General features: G+C 38.4%; 1 protein-coding gene across 1 annotated transcript in view; it reads right to left on the reverse strand.

The window, feature by feature from the left end:
- plpp3 (phospholipid phosphatase 3) overlaps window positions 1–15,847 on the reverse strand; it is a 132,147-nt gene that overhangs the window by 36,162 nt on the left and 80,138 nt on the right. The window contains exons 3-4 of the mRNA XM_059984171.1: window positions 13,821–14,101; window positions 9,333–9,390 (exon numbers count right to left, since the gene is read on the reverse strand). Of these exons, the coding sequence (XP_059840154.1) occupies window positions 9,333–9,390; window positions 13,821–14,101 (339 nt within the window). The remainder of the gene's footprint in view (window positions 1–9,332; window positions 9,391–13,820; window positions 14,102–15,847) is intronic.

A 15,847-nucleotide genomic window follows, 5' to 3' on the forward strand; every position in this document is an offset into this window, starting at 1 on the left:
AGCTCATGGATTGTTTGTCAGACTCCCATTAGGGAAGAATTTATGTAGAAGACCACCAGACTCTAAAACAGTTACTTACCCCAAGCAGTAAGGCTGATCAACCCCTCCACCCAACTACACCCTCCCCCCTCCCACACCCCTGCATGGGATTGCCACTTTGGATTTGGTGTAGCAATTATTTCATTCTCCTTTACACTTGCATACTGGAAATTACATTAATTGTATTCTCTTGAATACTTTTCTTGAATGTACTACTTCTCTTGAATGTATAGAGAAGTAGTTAAATTCTTGCTTGTTGAAATAGCTATTGACTGTCACTTTTGTGGCATAAGTGCTCCTTGCTATTTACTGGTTTAAACTTGAATATTAATTAAGCAAGAAGTTGTGACTGGAATTGAAAATAATGTGATTAAAACATTCACAGACACACAATTGTAAACTAACACTCTGGTTGTTGGAAGAAATTCCAAAGCCTTTTTTAATCTGTTTATAATTCTGACCAGTGATTTATCTACCTTGAAGAGATTAAATAAACAGTTAGCCGTGATTATGCATGTACCATAAATTTTGCATGGACTGTTGGAAGCAAGCAGCTAATGCCAACATGATTATATTCCGTTAATCTTTCATCAGTATGTTTTTATTTCAAAATCTTATTTATGTGATCTGTTGCATCTAATGCCAAAGATTTATCACATAAAATAGGCCGACACTTCCCTGTAGTATTGGCAAAAAATTCTTCAGTATTAGATATCCCAAAATTTAGCATGAGATATTAATTCAAGCACTTGGCTGCCTCATAGGCAGATGGAAGTAGTATCTTGATATCATTTGAAGACGAGTAGGGATTTCTCCAGGCGTGCAAACCAATATTTATTCCTTATCCCGTATCATTAAAACAAATTTTTGGACCACTTATCTCACGTTATTTGTGCAGGTCTGTTATGCATTAATTTCTGTGTTTGCCTACATTACAAAAGTGATCACAATGAAAATGTACCCCTTTGACAGAGAAGAGCTGAGAGATCCTGAGGCTGTTAAGGGCATTATTTAAATGCAAGTTCTTTTTTTCTGTTAATCCATCATCATAAAATGGAACCGCTGGCCAAGGCCTGTTTCAATTCATGGTGCAGATTTAGCAGAACATGATACTAAGGGGCCAGAGGGAATCACAGTTGACTTCAATTTGCAAAACCTGTAATAAACAGGGTACAGCAAAAAATGCTTGTTTGTGTAAGTCCTGCCTAATGTTGAGCATGTTTATTCTGATTGGTAGTATGCTTCAAATAGGATACTCATAGAAAATAATGGAAACAGAAATTCAATCGACCAATACAAGTGCTAAAACAAATTGATTGTATAGAGCCAAGATCAAGCGCAAAAGACATTTGCACATAAAACACCACTGAAAGATATAGTGATACACCTTGTAACACATTAAGGGCCGTGAAATAGATCATTTTTCATCATCCCTATCAAGGAAAACTGCGGACTTGCCGTTGGCCAATTTGAGAACGCTTCCACATGTAGGGCAATGTACACAAAATGTGGTAGCTGATGGTATCTCCTGTAAATAGAGAGCAAAGTTCAAACAAATGCGCAAGGCCTAATACGCAGCAACTGTTGTACATGTGCCAAACTGTGTAAAGCATTCACTGGAGACTAGAGCTATTTGGCGTCACTAAGTGTAATACAAAGAATCAAAACCACTGGGGCTTTAATTACACAGTAAATTATTTTCAAAACATTTCACGATTCTTATTCTAATAATATGTGGGTATGAGAGAATCACCCTGAAGTCACACCACATAAATTAATTCCAGACACTGGCTCTGACGCTTTTAGTCTTTGACATTTATAATTCAGACCATTAGACGTATTAAAATTTACCCAGTTAAAAGCAAGAGTTGTGTTTATGCAGGAGTTAAGATATATGGAATAAATTACCAAGGAACTCTTCAGAAGCAAACAATATCAAAGACTATAAGGGAGGTGTCATTCGACTGTATGTATAAACAAACAGAAGAGCATTCCTCCGGAGCACGGTGCACCCACATCATATCACACACAGCATATAAAAAACATTACCATAAACATGTTCATGAAATATAATTCAAAATGCATGTAGTGCACAGCAAGATAAACAGCAAACAGGTTGTTATTCTATCAACAAGACCTCAATGCTGGCAGGGTATTCATTAGTCCTTTCAGTTCAAATAGAGCTTGCAATACTATTATATATTTTAATATTTATACATATTAATATTTTGTTTGAATTACTATTCCACTCAATGAATCCATGGTCAACTATAACGTGATTATTTGAGTCTGATCTCACTGACCTCGGCAAAAGTGACGGGTTGCACCTGAATCCGAGGGGGACCAATATTCTTGTGGGCAGGTTTGTTAGAGCTGTAGGGGAAGGTTAAAACTCATTTGGCAGGGGAATAGGAACTGGTGTGAAGGGATGCAGGATAGGACGAATGGTAAAAAAGCAAAGATAGCATGCAGTCAGACTGTCAGGGAGGGCAGGCAGATGATAGGACAAAATTGCAGCCAGCAGAGTGAGTGTCAGTACATTTGATGCAGAATCAAAAAGAGTAGCAAATACAGTACTCAAAGTGTTCTATCTCAATTTACAGAGTATAAGGAATATAGTGGATGATCTTGCTGCATTATTACAGACTGTCAGATATGACATTGTGGTCATCACTGAATCATGGCTGAAGAATGGTTGTAGTTGGAAGCTGAATGTACAAGGTTTCACATTGTAATGAAGGGATAGGAAGGTAGGCAGAGTAGTGGTAAAGAATGGTATCAAATCATTAGAAAGATATGATCAGAAGAAGTTGAATCTCTGTGGGTTAAGAAACTGCAAGGGTAAAAGGACCCCGATAGCAGTTATATACAGGCCTCCAAACAGTAGCTGGGATGTGGACTAAAGATTACTGTGGGAAATAGAATAAGTGTCAAAAGGACAATGTTATGATAGTCATTGGAGATTTTAACATGAAGGTAGATTGGGAAAAAACAACTTGGTAATAGATCTTAACATATTTAATTTGTTGAATGCTTACAAGATGGCTTTTTAGAGCAGTTTGTCATGAGCCTACTAGGCAATCAGTTATACTGGAATGAGTGTTATGTAATGAACTGGTGGCAACTAGGGAACTTAAGGTAAAGGAACCCATAGAAGCCGGTGATCACAATACGACTGAGTTCAACTTGAAATTATAGGGAGAAAGTAAAGTCCGATGCAGCAGTATTCCAATGGAGTAAAGTCAATTACAGTGGTATTAGAGAGAAGTCGGCCAAAGTAAATTGGAAGGAGCTGCTGGCAGGGAAGACAGCAGAGCAGCAATGGCATGAGTTTCTGAGAAAAATGAAGGTGGTGCAGGATAGATTTATTCCAAAATCAAAGAAATACTCAAAATACTGCAACTGTGGTTGACAAGGAAAGTCAAAGTTAATGTAAAAGCAAAGCAAAAATTAGCAGGAAGATGGGGGATTGGGAAGCTTTTAAAAACTTACAGAAAGCAACTAAAAAAATCACTGGGAGGGAAAAGATTAAATATGAAAGCAAGCTGCAAACAATTTCAAGGTGAATAGAAAAGGCTTTTTCATGTCTATAAAAAATAAGAGATGAGAGTAGTTATACAACCATTGGAAAATGAGGCCAGAGAAATAATATCGGGGCCTCAGGATAGAGGGGTGTCTATAAAACAGAGATGTGGAGAAATTTCTTTAGCCAGTGGTGAATTTGTAACCACAGGCTGCTATGGAGGGCAGGTCTTAGGGTGTGTTTAAGGTGGAGATTGATAGATTCTTGACTGGCCATGGCATTAAAGGTTACGGGGTGAAGATCAGGGAGAGGAGAAAAAATGGATCAGACATGACTGACTAGTTTAGAAGGCTTGATGGGCCAGATGGCCTAGCTCTGCTCCTATAATCTATATTGTAGTTTGAACTACAGCTACACTGGTCTGTGGATAGACCCAACATCCAACGCAATGCTGGACAGTGCAGTTCACAACAGAGGTTTTGAACTTTGAGGCACAGTGTCGTTTAAACAGGAAAAAATACTAAAAATGTTAAATTCTTAAGCTGTACAGACTAAGTTTCAATGGCCTTAAATATTAATGATTAGATGTGACCTATCAATTACTCCTAAAATTATATGATGATTGATAATAACAAGCAATCAATTTTTTTGCCAAGAAATTCAGCAATTATAAATGTTTACCCTTATGGCTGCAAGCCTTTATTGGACAACATTTTAAAAGTCCCTTCCTTTCCTGATTATTTGACATAGAATTTATACTTGACAGTTCTTGTTCTATTTCTGTCACAATTCTTAAAGCACTTTCTTTCGTCAATGAGTTACACCACTGGCTATGTTATAGATCAAGATTACAGTGAGCCCTGCTGCCCTCACCAATCTGTAACAGCTCATATTTCCAACAGCTTAGTGAAATATTTGAAAGCCTAAAATGAGCATGCTGATAATTTAAATTCTATAACACTGCAATTTTTCAGCATTATGCAATTGGAGATCAATTTATTTCTCAAACCAAATATGATAAATGACCTATTTGTCCCACATCCCATCAGTTGCTTTGAGCCAATCTTCTGATCTCCAGGCTGTCGCTAACTCCTTGATCTGTAGCCACACACCACCTTGGAGTTGTCCATTCATCCTGCTGATTTTCTAACTCTCAGCCCTGCAGTCCTTGGCCAATTCCCCTGTGCCCTCCCAGTTTCTAGATAGCTGTTAGCTTCAAAATATTCCCATGGATCACAGACAGTCTCCTTGTTTGCCTTCCATTATTGCCCCCAATAGACCCTATCACATGGATACAACTGGTGTCTGACTCCTGGTTGTGCCTCTCCTTTAACCATGCTACAAAGCCAAGGCAAGTCTCTGAAGCACTGGGCTTCAGTTGCAACTAAAGTTTTATACACTGTGTCAAAGTATTTGCATTATTCTAACACCACCTAATAAGTACACTAGGTTCCATGGGATGGTAAAGCTGAAATTCATTCTAGGTCATTATACTAAATTGCAAAATTTCAGAATGATCATGTATCACTGGCTGCTTCTGAAATTCAGCTTGACTAACTTCAATGAACCCGAGTTTTTGAAGTGGAAGCCACTTGCAGCTGCTCCTGTATTGCCTGTAAGCATATACAACTGATATGAATTTCTACATTGTAATCTTGCTTTGATTCTTAAGAATTTATTGACATTAAAGGAAAGGAGCCTTCCTTTAAATTTCAATATTTAACCCATTTTAAATCAAAGCAAATCCTTACGGAAGTAATTTAATTCCCAGCCAAGAAGTCCTCCATGAGTAGCACTTTGTATATATTGACAGAACCTTTTTCTTGTTTTGAGGCCTGTCAGATGAGTGCTGTATGCCATGCAGTATTCTCTTCTCAATACAACTCAGAGTTTCATTCTACTGTTATTAACAACATTAGGGGCATTATGGAATATCCACAAAGAGCATTGTGCTGGGAATTAGTTGCAAAAGCACTTTTCAAGAACAATTGACCATTTTATTGCTGCGGTCTTGGAAAAATGCTTCTATTGCTTAAAATCTCCAAGCTACTATGCATTAAAACATATTATAATGAGAGAAGGCAGTTGAGTTATTGCAATGTCATTGCTCTGAAACTGGCAAGAGACTGACCCCAATTTGAAAAGCATCATAAATCAAGCCACGTGAAGCCCAGTATCTGGGCAGCATCAGAAAACTGAATCGGGAGGTAGGGTCAAACATTTTTTTTCAACATTCCAGTAATCTTTAACCTCTCATCATAAAGGGAAAACAGTTAAGCTTACAACTGTACTTGGCTAATTCTGTTTAACAGATTTGAGCCTTAAGGGAATTTTATGTGGTAAGGATTATTTTAAATAAAAGAAAAAAAACATTCATTCGGAAAATTCAAGCTACAAAAAAAAAATGCCACACAGAAATTTTGTAACATATTTAAAGAAACTGAACGTTTAATCATTTTAATGACACTTTATTTCATCACAACAATTTCAGAGGACTGTGATATAGACCCAGCTTAGTCCAAATACCATTCTAATAAATAACGTACATTTGTGGCCTGCAGTTCTATTTGTCAGTCAAGGCTAAAATGTGTGTGTGTTTTTTTAGTACTGCTACTGTATTGTGTTCTTTATCTTTTGTGGGGTTTATTTTTTGTGTTGCATCGGATCTGGAGTAACAATTATTTCATTCTCTTTACAGGAAAAGAGGCTAACCTATCTTGAATAATGTGGTAACCTAGATCAGCTAATTCGCAGGTGACACCAAGACGGGGGGGGGGGGGGTGGGGTGGGGTGGGGGGGGCATAGTGGAGAGTGAAAAACACTATTAAAGCTTGAAGGAGGATCTGGACCAGCTAGAAAAATGCACTGAAAGATGGTAGGCAAGTGTGAGGTGTTGTATTTTGGGGGGACAAACCAGGGAACAATTTAAACAGTGACCAGGGCACTGAGGAGAGTGGTAGAACAAAGGGATCTAGGAATACTGATCCAAAATTCCTTGAAGGTGACATCTCAGGTAGATGGGATACAAAAAGTGCTCTTGGCACATTGGCCGCCTTGAATTATAATAGTGAGTATAAGAATTGGAATGTTATGTTGAAATTGTACGAGATGTTGGTGAAGCCAATTTTGGGATACTGTATATAGTTCTAGTCACCTACTTACAGGTAAAATATCAATAAGATTGAAAGAGTACAGGAATTTACAAGTACATAGCCAGGATTTGAGGACCAGAGTTGTACGGAAAGGTTGAATAGGTTAGGACATTATTCCCTGGAGCATAGGAAAATGAGAGGAAATTTTGACAGAGGTATACAAAATTCTGAGGAGTATAGAAAGCATAAATGCAAGCAGGCTTTTTCCACTGAGACTGGCTACGATTGAAATAGGTTAAAGGTGAAAGGAGAAATATTTATGGGAAACCTGAAGGGGAACTTCTTCACTCTGAGAGTGTGCAAGTGTGAAACAAGCTGCCAGCAGAAGTGGTAGATGCAGGTTCATTTGTAACATTTAAGAGAAGTCTGGATAAGTACATGTAGGAGGGGTATGGATGACCAAGGCACCAGTTAATGGGACAAGGCAGACAGAATAACATTTTGGCATCGACTAGATAAGTTGAAGGGCCTGCTTCTGTGTTTTAGTGCTTTATGAGTCCACAAACAAAAGATAGGTTAGAAACCAATGAGTTCAACTGGTTAGTCATGGTATTGAGTACTTTCATTAGTCTGGGTTTGTCCATTGTTAAAGATAAAGACAAAATGAAACTAGGATTTGAATGCACTTTGTTGCATGCAAAACAAATTTTAAAAAAACCAAAAAGACTTAAGGAAAGTTAGAATTGTTTCCCGAGGTGTCAAGACAATTTTGTCTGGTTGTAATATAACAGATTAAGGATCTTTTTCAGCAGGTATAGGGGTTCACATATACAGAATCATCGAGTAATGATTTAAAGAGTGCCATTCCTCAAAGAAATTCTTTGAACTGGCAATACAAAGACAGATCCGAACATGTACGCTGCAGGCAGAAAGGAATGTAAAATCTATTGAGGCTCAATGAACCTCAAAGATATGGAAAACAAAGTAATTAGGACAGATGAGGTAATCCACCCTGCAGGCGAAACATAATATTACTCAAGGAAGTTCTCCATTTTGATCACTTGTTTGAATGTACCTGAACCTTTTTCACTCTGTGCCCTCCCCTCACCATTTTATATGGCAAGCCATGCTGTTCCAGAGACAGATTTTCATTTGAGAACTATGAGCAGATTATGAATCCAGAACTGTCAGCAACTTCTCAAAGTTCATTTTTGGTTTACTTTCCCCTCAGTAATACAAGTCCCTTCTGTGGCTAATGCATTCTTGTCCTCTGTAACTTAGTGTTTACCCTGGAACTCAACCAACATCTCCCTCTGCGACCTCTGCAGTCTATCTTGCGTCTCTATAATATCTGTTTATTATGCAGTCCACTGCTGATTAAATACTCAAAATTACTGTATCCCTTACGAGTTACTAATAACATCTAAAACCCAGAGAATAAGCTTGTTGGATGTTTTGTTAAAGTTATTATGTTGTTCACTGACAGGTACATAAATAGCACATCTAGGATCCCAGTACTTGAGCTACACATAACAACCCATTGCTTCAATCTTACAACACATAAATTTTACCACAACAGAGCTCAACTCATTGTGATTGAGAAGCTGTGCTACAGGGAACAAAACACAGCAAGATGCTCTTCCTGAACAGCTGGATTTTACAAAGTCCATACAAGGAAGAAGATAATTAAATAAAACAGGAATATGACACTAGAGCTTGAAGTGGAAAGGACCAGTCATGCCTGACATTTACTCTCTGACTGATGCAGAAGAGAGTTTGTCATCCTCTGCCATCTCAGTTGGAAGTGGGAACAGATGAGAACCAAATAAATCACATGCATCCTACTGGGATAAATGTCAAACAGCAGATAGCCCACCCAGCGCAGGTGACACCAGAAGCAAAGGCCATTTATACGATGACCATGGTGATTCACTAGAAATGTCTTTATGCACAGAGGTTAGGTCTCACTAGAAGCTTTTGAGACAAGCGAGACCTAGGAAAAACACAAAGAGAAATAGGAATTTGAGGATAAATTGATGAGATAAAAAGAGATAAGAAGAAAAAAATTCTTTATTTTTTCACATGTACATTAAAATATACAATAAAGCATGTCATTTGTATCAAATCAGATCAGTAAGGTTTGTGATGGGCAGCCCACATGTGCCGCCATGCTTCTAGCACCAATATAACCATTCTCATAACTCATTAATCTTACTGTATGACTACGAAATATGGGAGGAAACTGGAACAGCCAGACATAACCCATGCAGTCACGGTGAGAATGTACATACTCCTTACAGACAGGGGCTATAATCGAACCCCAGACTTACTGATAACGCTGCAAGGCTCTGGGCCAACTATGAGGAGAGCCACGTAAAGCATAAGTGCCAGCATGAGTGAACATATTGAAGGGAACGACTCATTTGTAGTAAATATTTTGTGACACATCTCAGAGACACACACTCTCATCATTATCAAAATGCCAACAGTACGTGGCGATGATGGTTGGCAACCTCTAGCCATCCAGTGCCATTTACTTGTGATCAAAATACGATTGAAGCTACCAAAAAGAAACTAGATTTGAACTACATTCAACCTTCAACAAAATGGATGCTTAAAGAAATTTATAACCTTTGATAGGGACTGAAGAACGGCAAATGAAATATTAAGTCACTTACTGCCAAATACAACATGGTGTATAATGAGAACGAGGCATGTCCTGAGAAGAACGACTTCCTGCAAAACAAGCCATAAGAATTCTTTAATTATCAGGCCCTTTCGTGCAACATGGGCTCAATTACATAGCAAAATCTTTACTTATCCAAAGTATAAATTACATGGAGGGAATCCCACTCTATTTACGTTAGTTTTGCTATAAATACAATGCAAAGAGTGTACATTCCCATAGGAGTTGTCTACACAAAATCAGTTTCTCTGTAAAGAATTGTGCAATAGTATCATTAGAAACAGTCCAAAGGAAAATCACTAGGCTAATTCTGGGGGTGAGAGGGCTGACCTAACAAGAGAGGGTAGACACATTGGGTTTGGAGTTTAAAAAAAAGTGACTTTATTCAAACATACAAGACCCAAGAGGGATTTTACAAGATAGATGTTAAGATGTTTCCACAAGTGGAAGAATTATGAAAAGGGTACATAGATACAAAATAAAGGACTAATTACTCATGGCTGAAGTGTAGAGAAATTCCTGTGTTGAATCTCTGGAATTCTGTCTCAGATGCTAGAAGGGGCTTTATAATAAGAAGTACTTGGGATTAAGATAGTTTTTTTTAAAAAATGATGAATAGCCTCTGGCATGCTGGAATAGGTAGATAAGTGATACTGATATATAAATCTGTAACTGCAGGATCAGGATTGGTTCAGAAAAGGAGTTGAAGCCAAAACAGGTCAGTCAGAATCTTACTACACTGTAAGGCTAGCAGCCTACTCCCACTTCTACGCTGTTCTTGTGTTTAGATATATGTAAGAATATTTGAACATGGCTTTATAATAATGCATTATTTACTAATGAACCCACTATACACACAGTAAGTAGATCTCTGACATTTACAAATATTTGTAGTGGATAAATGATCTGGTCCAGACTACAGCACTCTTCGCTGCTGAGGGAAGCAGTGGTCGAAGTTGAGCAGCTATTGGTCTTTAGTTTCAACATCTGGAACTCATAAATATAACGTAAAAGGGTAGAATGACAAACACTGAAACATCGGACCAGTCAATCTAAGATAGGTAGTGGGAGAACTCCTATAAATTACACTCAAGGACAAAAATTATACATTGTGCAGATAAGTATAAACTGATTAGGAAAACCACATTCTTTGTAAAGGCACAACATGCTCGAGTGACCTGATGGAGATTTTTAATGAGATGACAGAGGTGGTTGATGAGCAAAATATGGTAGATGTAGTATATATGGACTTTCAAAAGGTTTGTCATCAACTAGAAACCCACGGGAATACACCTTCCTTATGGACTTGGACACAATTTTCAAATTTGTGATGAAGAGTACATCGAACTGTGAAGAGCATAACTATACAAGAGAGAATAAAGAGAATGGATGGACTCAGCAAATAAAATTCAATGCTACGAATTGAAAAAACTGTTTTGTCAGTAAGAAGGATGGGAATGAATATGCGAAAATCATTGGAAGTAGCAGTAGCAGGCGGTTAACGTAACTTTACAAAAAACCTACAGGGTTTGCCACTTTATGTTCCAACCACATAGAATACAAGAGCAAGGAAACTATGATGATGCTTTATAAATCACTGGCTTGGACACATCTGGAGAACAGTGTCTGGTTTTGGCCATCACTCTGTAAAAGATTTGAGTGTTTTAGAACAGATGCAGTTAAGACTCGTTATGATAATATGGGGGAGGTATTTTTGTTGTATGGATGGACTGGAGACCTTGGTAGCATTCCTCTTGTAACATACTACGGGATGTGAGTGTGATATTTAAAATTATTAAGTGTCTATACAGAGTAGAAAGAGAGAAATTGTTCCCAATGGAAGATGACTTATCAACCAGAGGGCATAAGATATTTTTTGTACAAAAACCGAAAGTGACAAGAGAAGAAATTTCCAATAAGCAGTGATTATTTAGAATTTGGGAGACCCTGTCAGTGTTGAAGCAGATTAGTCTGTAGTATTCAAAAAATTAACTGAATGAAAAAACATAAGAAACAAAAGTGAGGTGTAAGGGAAGAGGGTGAGAAATTGATACCTGCTCAGCTGCTCATGCATTAAGTTAGTTTGAACTAAATTGCCTGAATAGCCTCCTTTAACCTGTAACTGTCTAGAATTCTGTGATTCTATCCTAGGGCTTATGTGGCTCCAATAAGAAACAACCACCCAATATTGAAGCAACACGCATAACATGTTGGAGGAACTCAACAGGTCAGGTAGCATTTATGAAAATGAATAAATAGTTGCTATTTCATGCCAAGACCCTTTTCCAAGACTGAGAAGGAAGGGGGAAGATGGCAGAATAAAAAGGGGAAAGAGGTGAGCTGGAAGGTGAAAGGTGAAACTGGGTGGGTGGGAAAGAACAAGAACTGGAGAAGAAGCAATCTGATAGGAGAGGAGAGTGGACCATAGGAGAAAGGGAAGGAGGAGTGGACCCAGGAGGAAGTCATAGTTAGGTGAGGTAAAAAGTCAGAGTGTGGGATAGAGGAAGGAGTGAGGGATTTTTTTTTAAACCAGAAGAAATCAATACTCATGCCATCCAGTTGGAGGGTAACCAAACAGAATATAAGGTGTTGCTCCTCCACCCTGAAGGTGGCCTCATCATGGCAAAAGAGGAGACTGTGGACCAACATGTCAGAACAGGAACGGCAATCAGAATATTAATGTTTTTACACCAGGAAGTTCCACTTATGATAGATGGCACTGAGGTACTTGACAAAGGGGTCCCCCAACTTACGATAGGTGACACCCAGTATTTGAGGTCACATTGGGAGCACCAGACACAACAGACGACCCTGGCGAATTTGCAGGTGACGTGTTGCCTCACCTGGAAGGACGGTTTGGGGCCCTGAATGGAGGTGAGGGAGGAGGTGTATGGGCAGGTGTAGCACTTAGGCTGAGGCACAACACTTTATAGGTTAAGGTGCTTCAGTGGAACGGAATATAAAACCAAGGAAGTCATGCTGAAGCTTTAGAAGACACTGGTCAGTCCGCACTTGGAGTATCATCAACAGTTTTGGACCCCTTATCTCAGAAAGGATGTGTTGTCATTGAAGAGAGTCCAGAGGAAGTTCATGAGGATGATTCTGGGAATTAAGGGGTTAACACGTGAGGAGTGTTTGGCAGCTTTAAGGCCTGTACTCCCTGGAATTTAAAAGAATGCATTGGGATCTCATTGAAACCTACCAAATGTTGAAAGGACTAGATAAGTTGGATGTGGAGAGGATGTTTCCTGTGGTGGGGGTATCCAGAACTAGAGAGCACAGCCACAAAATTGAGGGGCGACCTTTTAGAATGGAAGTCAGAAGGAATTTCTTTTAGCCAAGGAGTGGTGAATCTGTGGAAAGCTCTGCCACAGACTGTGGTGGAGGCCAAGTCTGTATGCATATTTAAAGCAGAAGTTGATAGATTCCTGATTGGTTGGGGCATCAAGGGATATGGGGAGAGGGCAGATGTATGGGGTTGAATGAGATTCGGGATCAGCCATGATGAAATAGCAGAGCAGATTCAGTGGACTAAATGGTCCAATTCTGCTTCTAAGTTTTATGGACTTTTCTCCTAAATGCACTGCAGGCATTGTGATCTTCTATCCTTACACAAAATAGACGAAAATTTATAGGAAGCATGCCTGTGCTCTGCTCACACCAGATTTAGCTGCTCTTTGAACAAGCTCAGTTATTAAACCAGGAGCATATATTTATAATTTAAATTTGTAGGAAATGCTAAACACAAAAAAAATTACCAGAATATTTCACACGAGTAATGATGTCAATAAAAAGATAATGCAATTGTACAAAATAAAGGGGAGAGGGTAATCAAAAATGTAGTTGAAGTGATGGCACAAAAGGCATGAAGTTGAGAAGATTGTGGAAGAAATTCCTGTGTTGAATATCTAGGCAGCTGAAGGCACTGGGACCAAAATTAGGGTGAAAGGAGGTTCAGGATGCAGAAGAAACCAAATGCAGTGGGAGGGTACCTTTGTCAATCAGGAGAAAAATGTAATACAATCCCAAAAGTTTACACTGCTCAACAATTAAGCTGCACAATTTTCATTTAAAATTAATAGGAATTCAAATTTTAGTCAATGTATCAGTGATATGTGGCAATAACAGTGAACATGAATTATAATCAGTAGATTCTGTATACTCAATAGTTTTATTACATTTTAAACACTGTTCCAATAAGTTTACATAAAATTACAGCACATTTTTTAAACTGTACCATCTAAGGAATGTTTGGCAATCTGTCTCACACCCCATACTCCATCAGTACAATTCAGCAGATGTAAAATGGACATTTCAATATCAGCTGATCTAGCTTTGGTAGCAGAGAACAATTTCACCCTCTGTACCTTTTGCGGGGGTTAGGTAGGGGGAGGGGGAGAAAAAAGATACATGTATGGCAGCATCATGATAATATTACTTATGGTTCTATTCCATATCTTATTAAGCAAAAAAAAATCACCTTGCTTCCTGAACCTTGCTTTCATTGCCTCTGCATTCGAAGTTCTCAATGTAACCCAGGGAACAGTTGATCATTGAAAAATTTGGATTGCAAATATCTAGAAAGTGTGGCCTCAGGCGACCGACAGATACTTTTGCAATGTCAGTAAAGGACTGGCTTATAGCGCAGCCAAAGATGAAGCAGCCGACTTGTCTATACAGAGCAGCTACATATGGGTTGCGGATAAAAGACTTGGAATGTTCCTTCATGTAATGGATCCGGTAGCATTCTCCTGATATTATCTGTTAACAAAAACACACAAAATCATTACTGCGGTCATTTAGGGTTTTTTTTTGAAGTGTATAAGCAATGTCTTGTAGAACTGGATGGGTTTTTAGTGAGTGACAACTTGTTAAGCATATTGAGGCAGAAGCAGCATATTTACTAGCCTGTCAGAGTATTTCCCACAGCAGCTGAAAAGATGAAAATATGAAGCAAGAGGAACTTGTCAAATCCTCAAGTAGAAGCTAAAGTGCTTACATAATTCCACACTTTAGTTGTGTAGTGGAAATTGCAGTACCGTTAAATTTCCTCAGTGTAGGTCCACATAAGTTGTCTCAAAGAGAGGAGTGTGGGGGGGGGGGGGGTGGTTGTGTGTGTGGATGCACAAGTGTATGTGCACTTAGGTGTTAGAGGAAAAGTAAGAAAAACAAAAATAGAAATGATACAGTTTATTAGTAATTAATATTATAGAACACAACTTGGGGTTCACTGACATGGTTTTCAAATGGACATTTTTTTTTTAAATTCAGCAAAGAAATTGATACATTTTGGCATTGTTTCATTTTGTGCTGCAACTGCTGAAAATTCAATTTTGTCTCCAAGAGCAAGAAAGCTGTACTCACAGTACAGCAAAGATAATACGGGTCTTGATTTTTCATTAAGTATTACAATGGAAAGCATGTAATTTGGCATTGGAAGAGGACTTTTTATTAAAAGGTAATTTTGAGCATAAACAGCATACTAGCACAAAGAAAGCACAAAGGGGGAATAAAGTGAAAATAGAATTGTAACCTAAAATATATGTTGCCCTGAAGCTTAATGATATAGCAGGTTATTATTAACTAACACAGTGCATGGAAGATACTTCCAAGGACTGGGTCACTTTTGTTTAGAAATTGGATGCTGGCATTGAATTGATATTAAAGGATCATCAATAATCATTTGGATCACAGTCAGCAATATCAAGAGTCCAAGGTTTTGGCCAAAAACCACAGACAAGCTGTTCTTTGTACAGTACATCCTAGCAACATTGTGTAACTATTGTACACAGCCTTCCTCCAAATACTTGCAGATAAATGGGTCTCTATTGAAAAAGTGATGTCAGGAAGGGCTTCCATACATGAAGGATAACATTAGAAACATAGAAAACATAGAAAATAGGTGCAGGAGTAGGCCATTCAGCCCTTCGATTGATTATTAGGTCAGAAGTTAAAACTGGAGCATTGATAACCTAAAATTTTAAAGCACCCAAAAGGTGGGGAAAAAATTCCCAAGGATTCTCACGTACCTAGACGTGTACCTCACGTATCAGGTTACCTGCCTGAGCTTTTAAACACAAATATTAGCTTGTGTGGTTACAGCGTGTATCAACAAACAGCAGAACTGGCTAGAATGACACAAAGAATACTAGGAATGATGGACCTGAATTTGCAGAGGCTATAATGTAACTGAGCAAAAAAGAAACTGGATTGCTTACATATTTGTCTGGAACATCACAAGAATCAAGGGATCAATTAAGAAAGATATCAGGTGGCCTAAAAGAAGGCACAAGGTTGCCCTAGAGAAGGTGAAGGAAAATCCTAAGGGATTCTACAGATATGTTACAAGCAAAAAGATTGCAAAGGCTAAAACTGGTCCTCTGAAAGATCAGAATGGTAATCTATGTGTGGAGCCAAAAGAGATCTCCACCACAGGTCATGCTCTATTCTCACTGCAGCCATCAGAAAAAAAGATACAGAAGCCTCAGGACTCTCACCACTAGGTTT

Source organism: Hypanus sabinus, chromosome 11, assembly GCF_030144855.1.
Source record: "Hypanus sabinus isolate sHypSab1 chromosome 11, sHypSab1.hap1, whole genome shotgun sequence".
Taxonomy (NCBI): domain Eukaryota; kingdom Metazoa; phylum Chordata; class Chondrichthyes; order Myliobatiformes; family Dasyatidae; genus Hypanus; species Hypanus sabinus.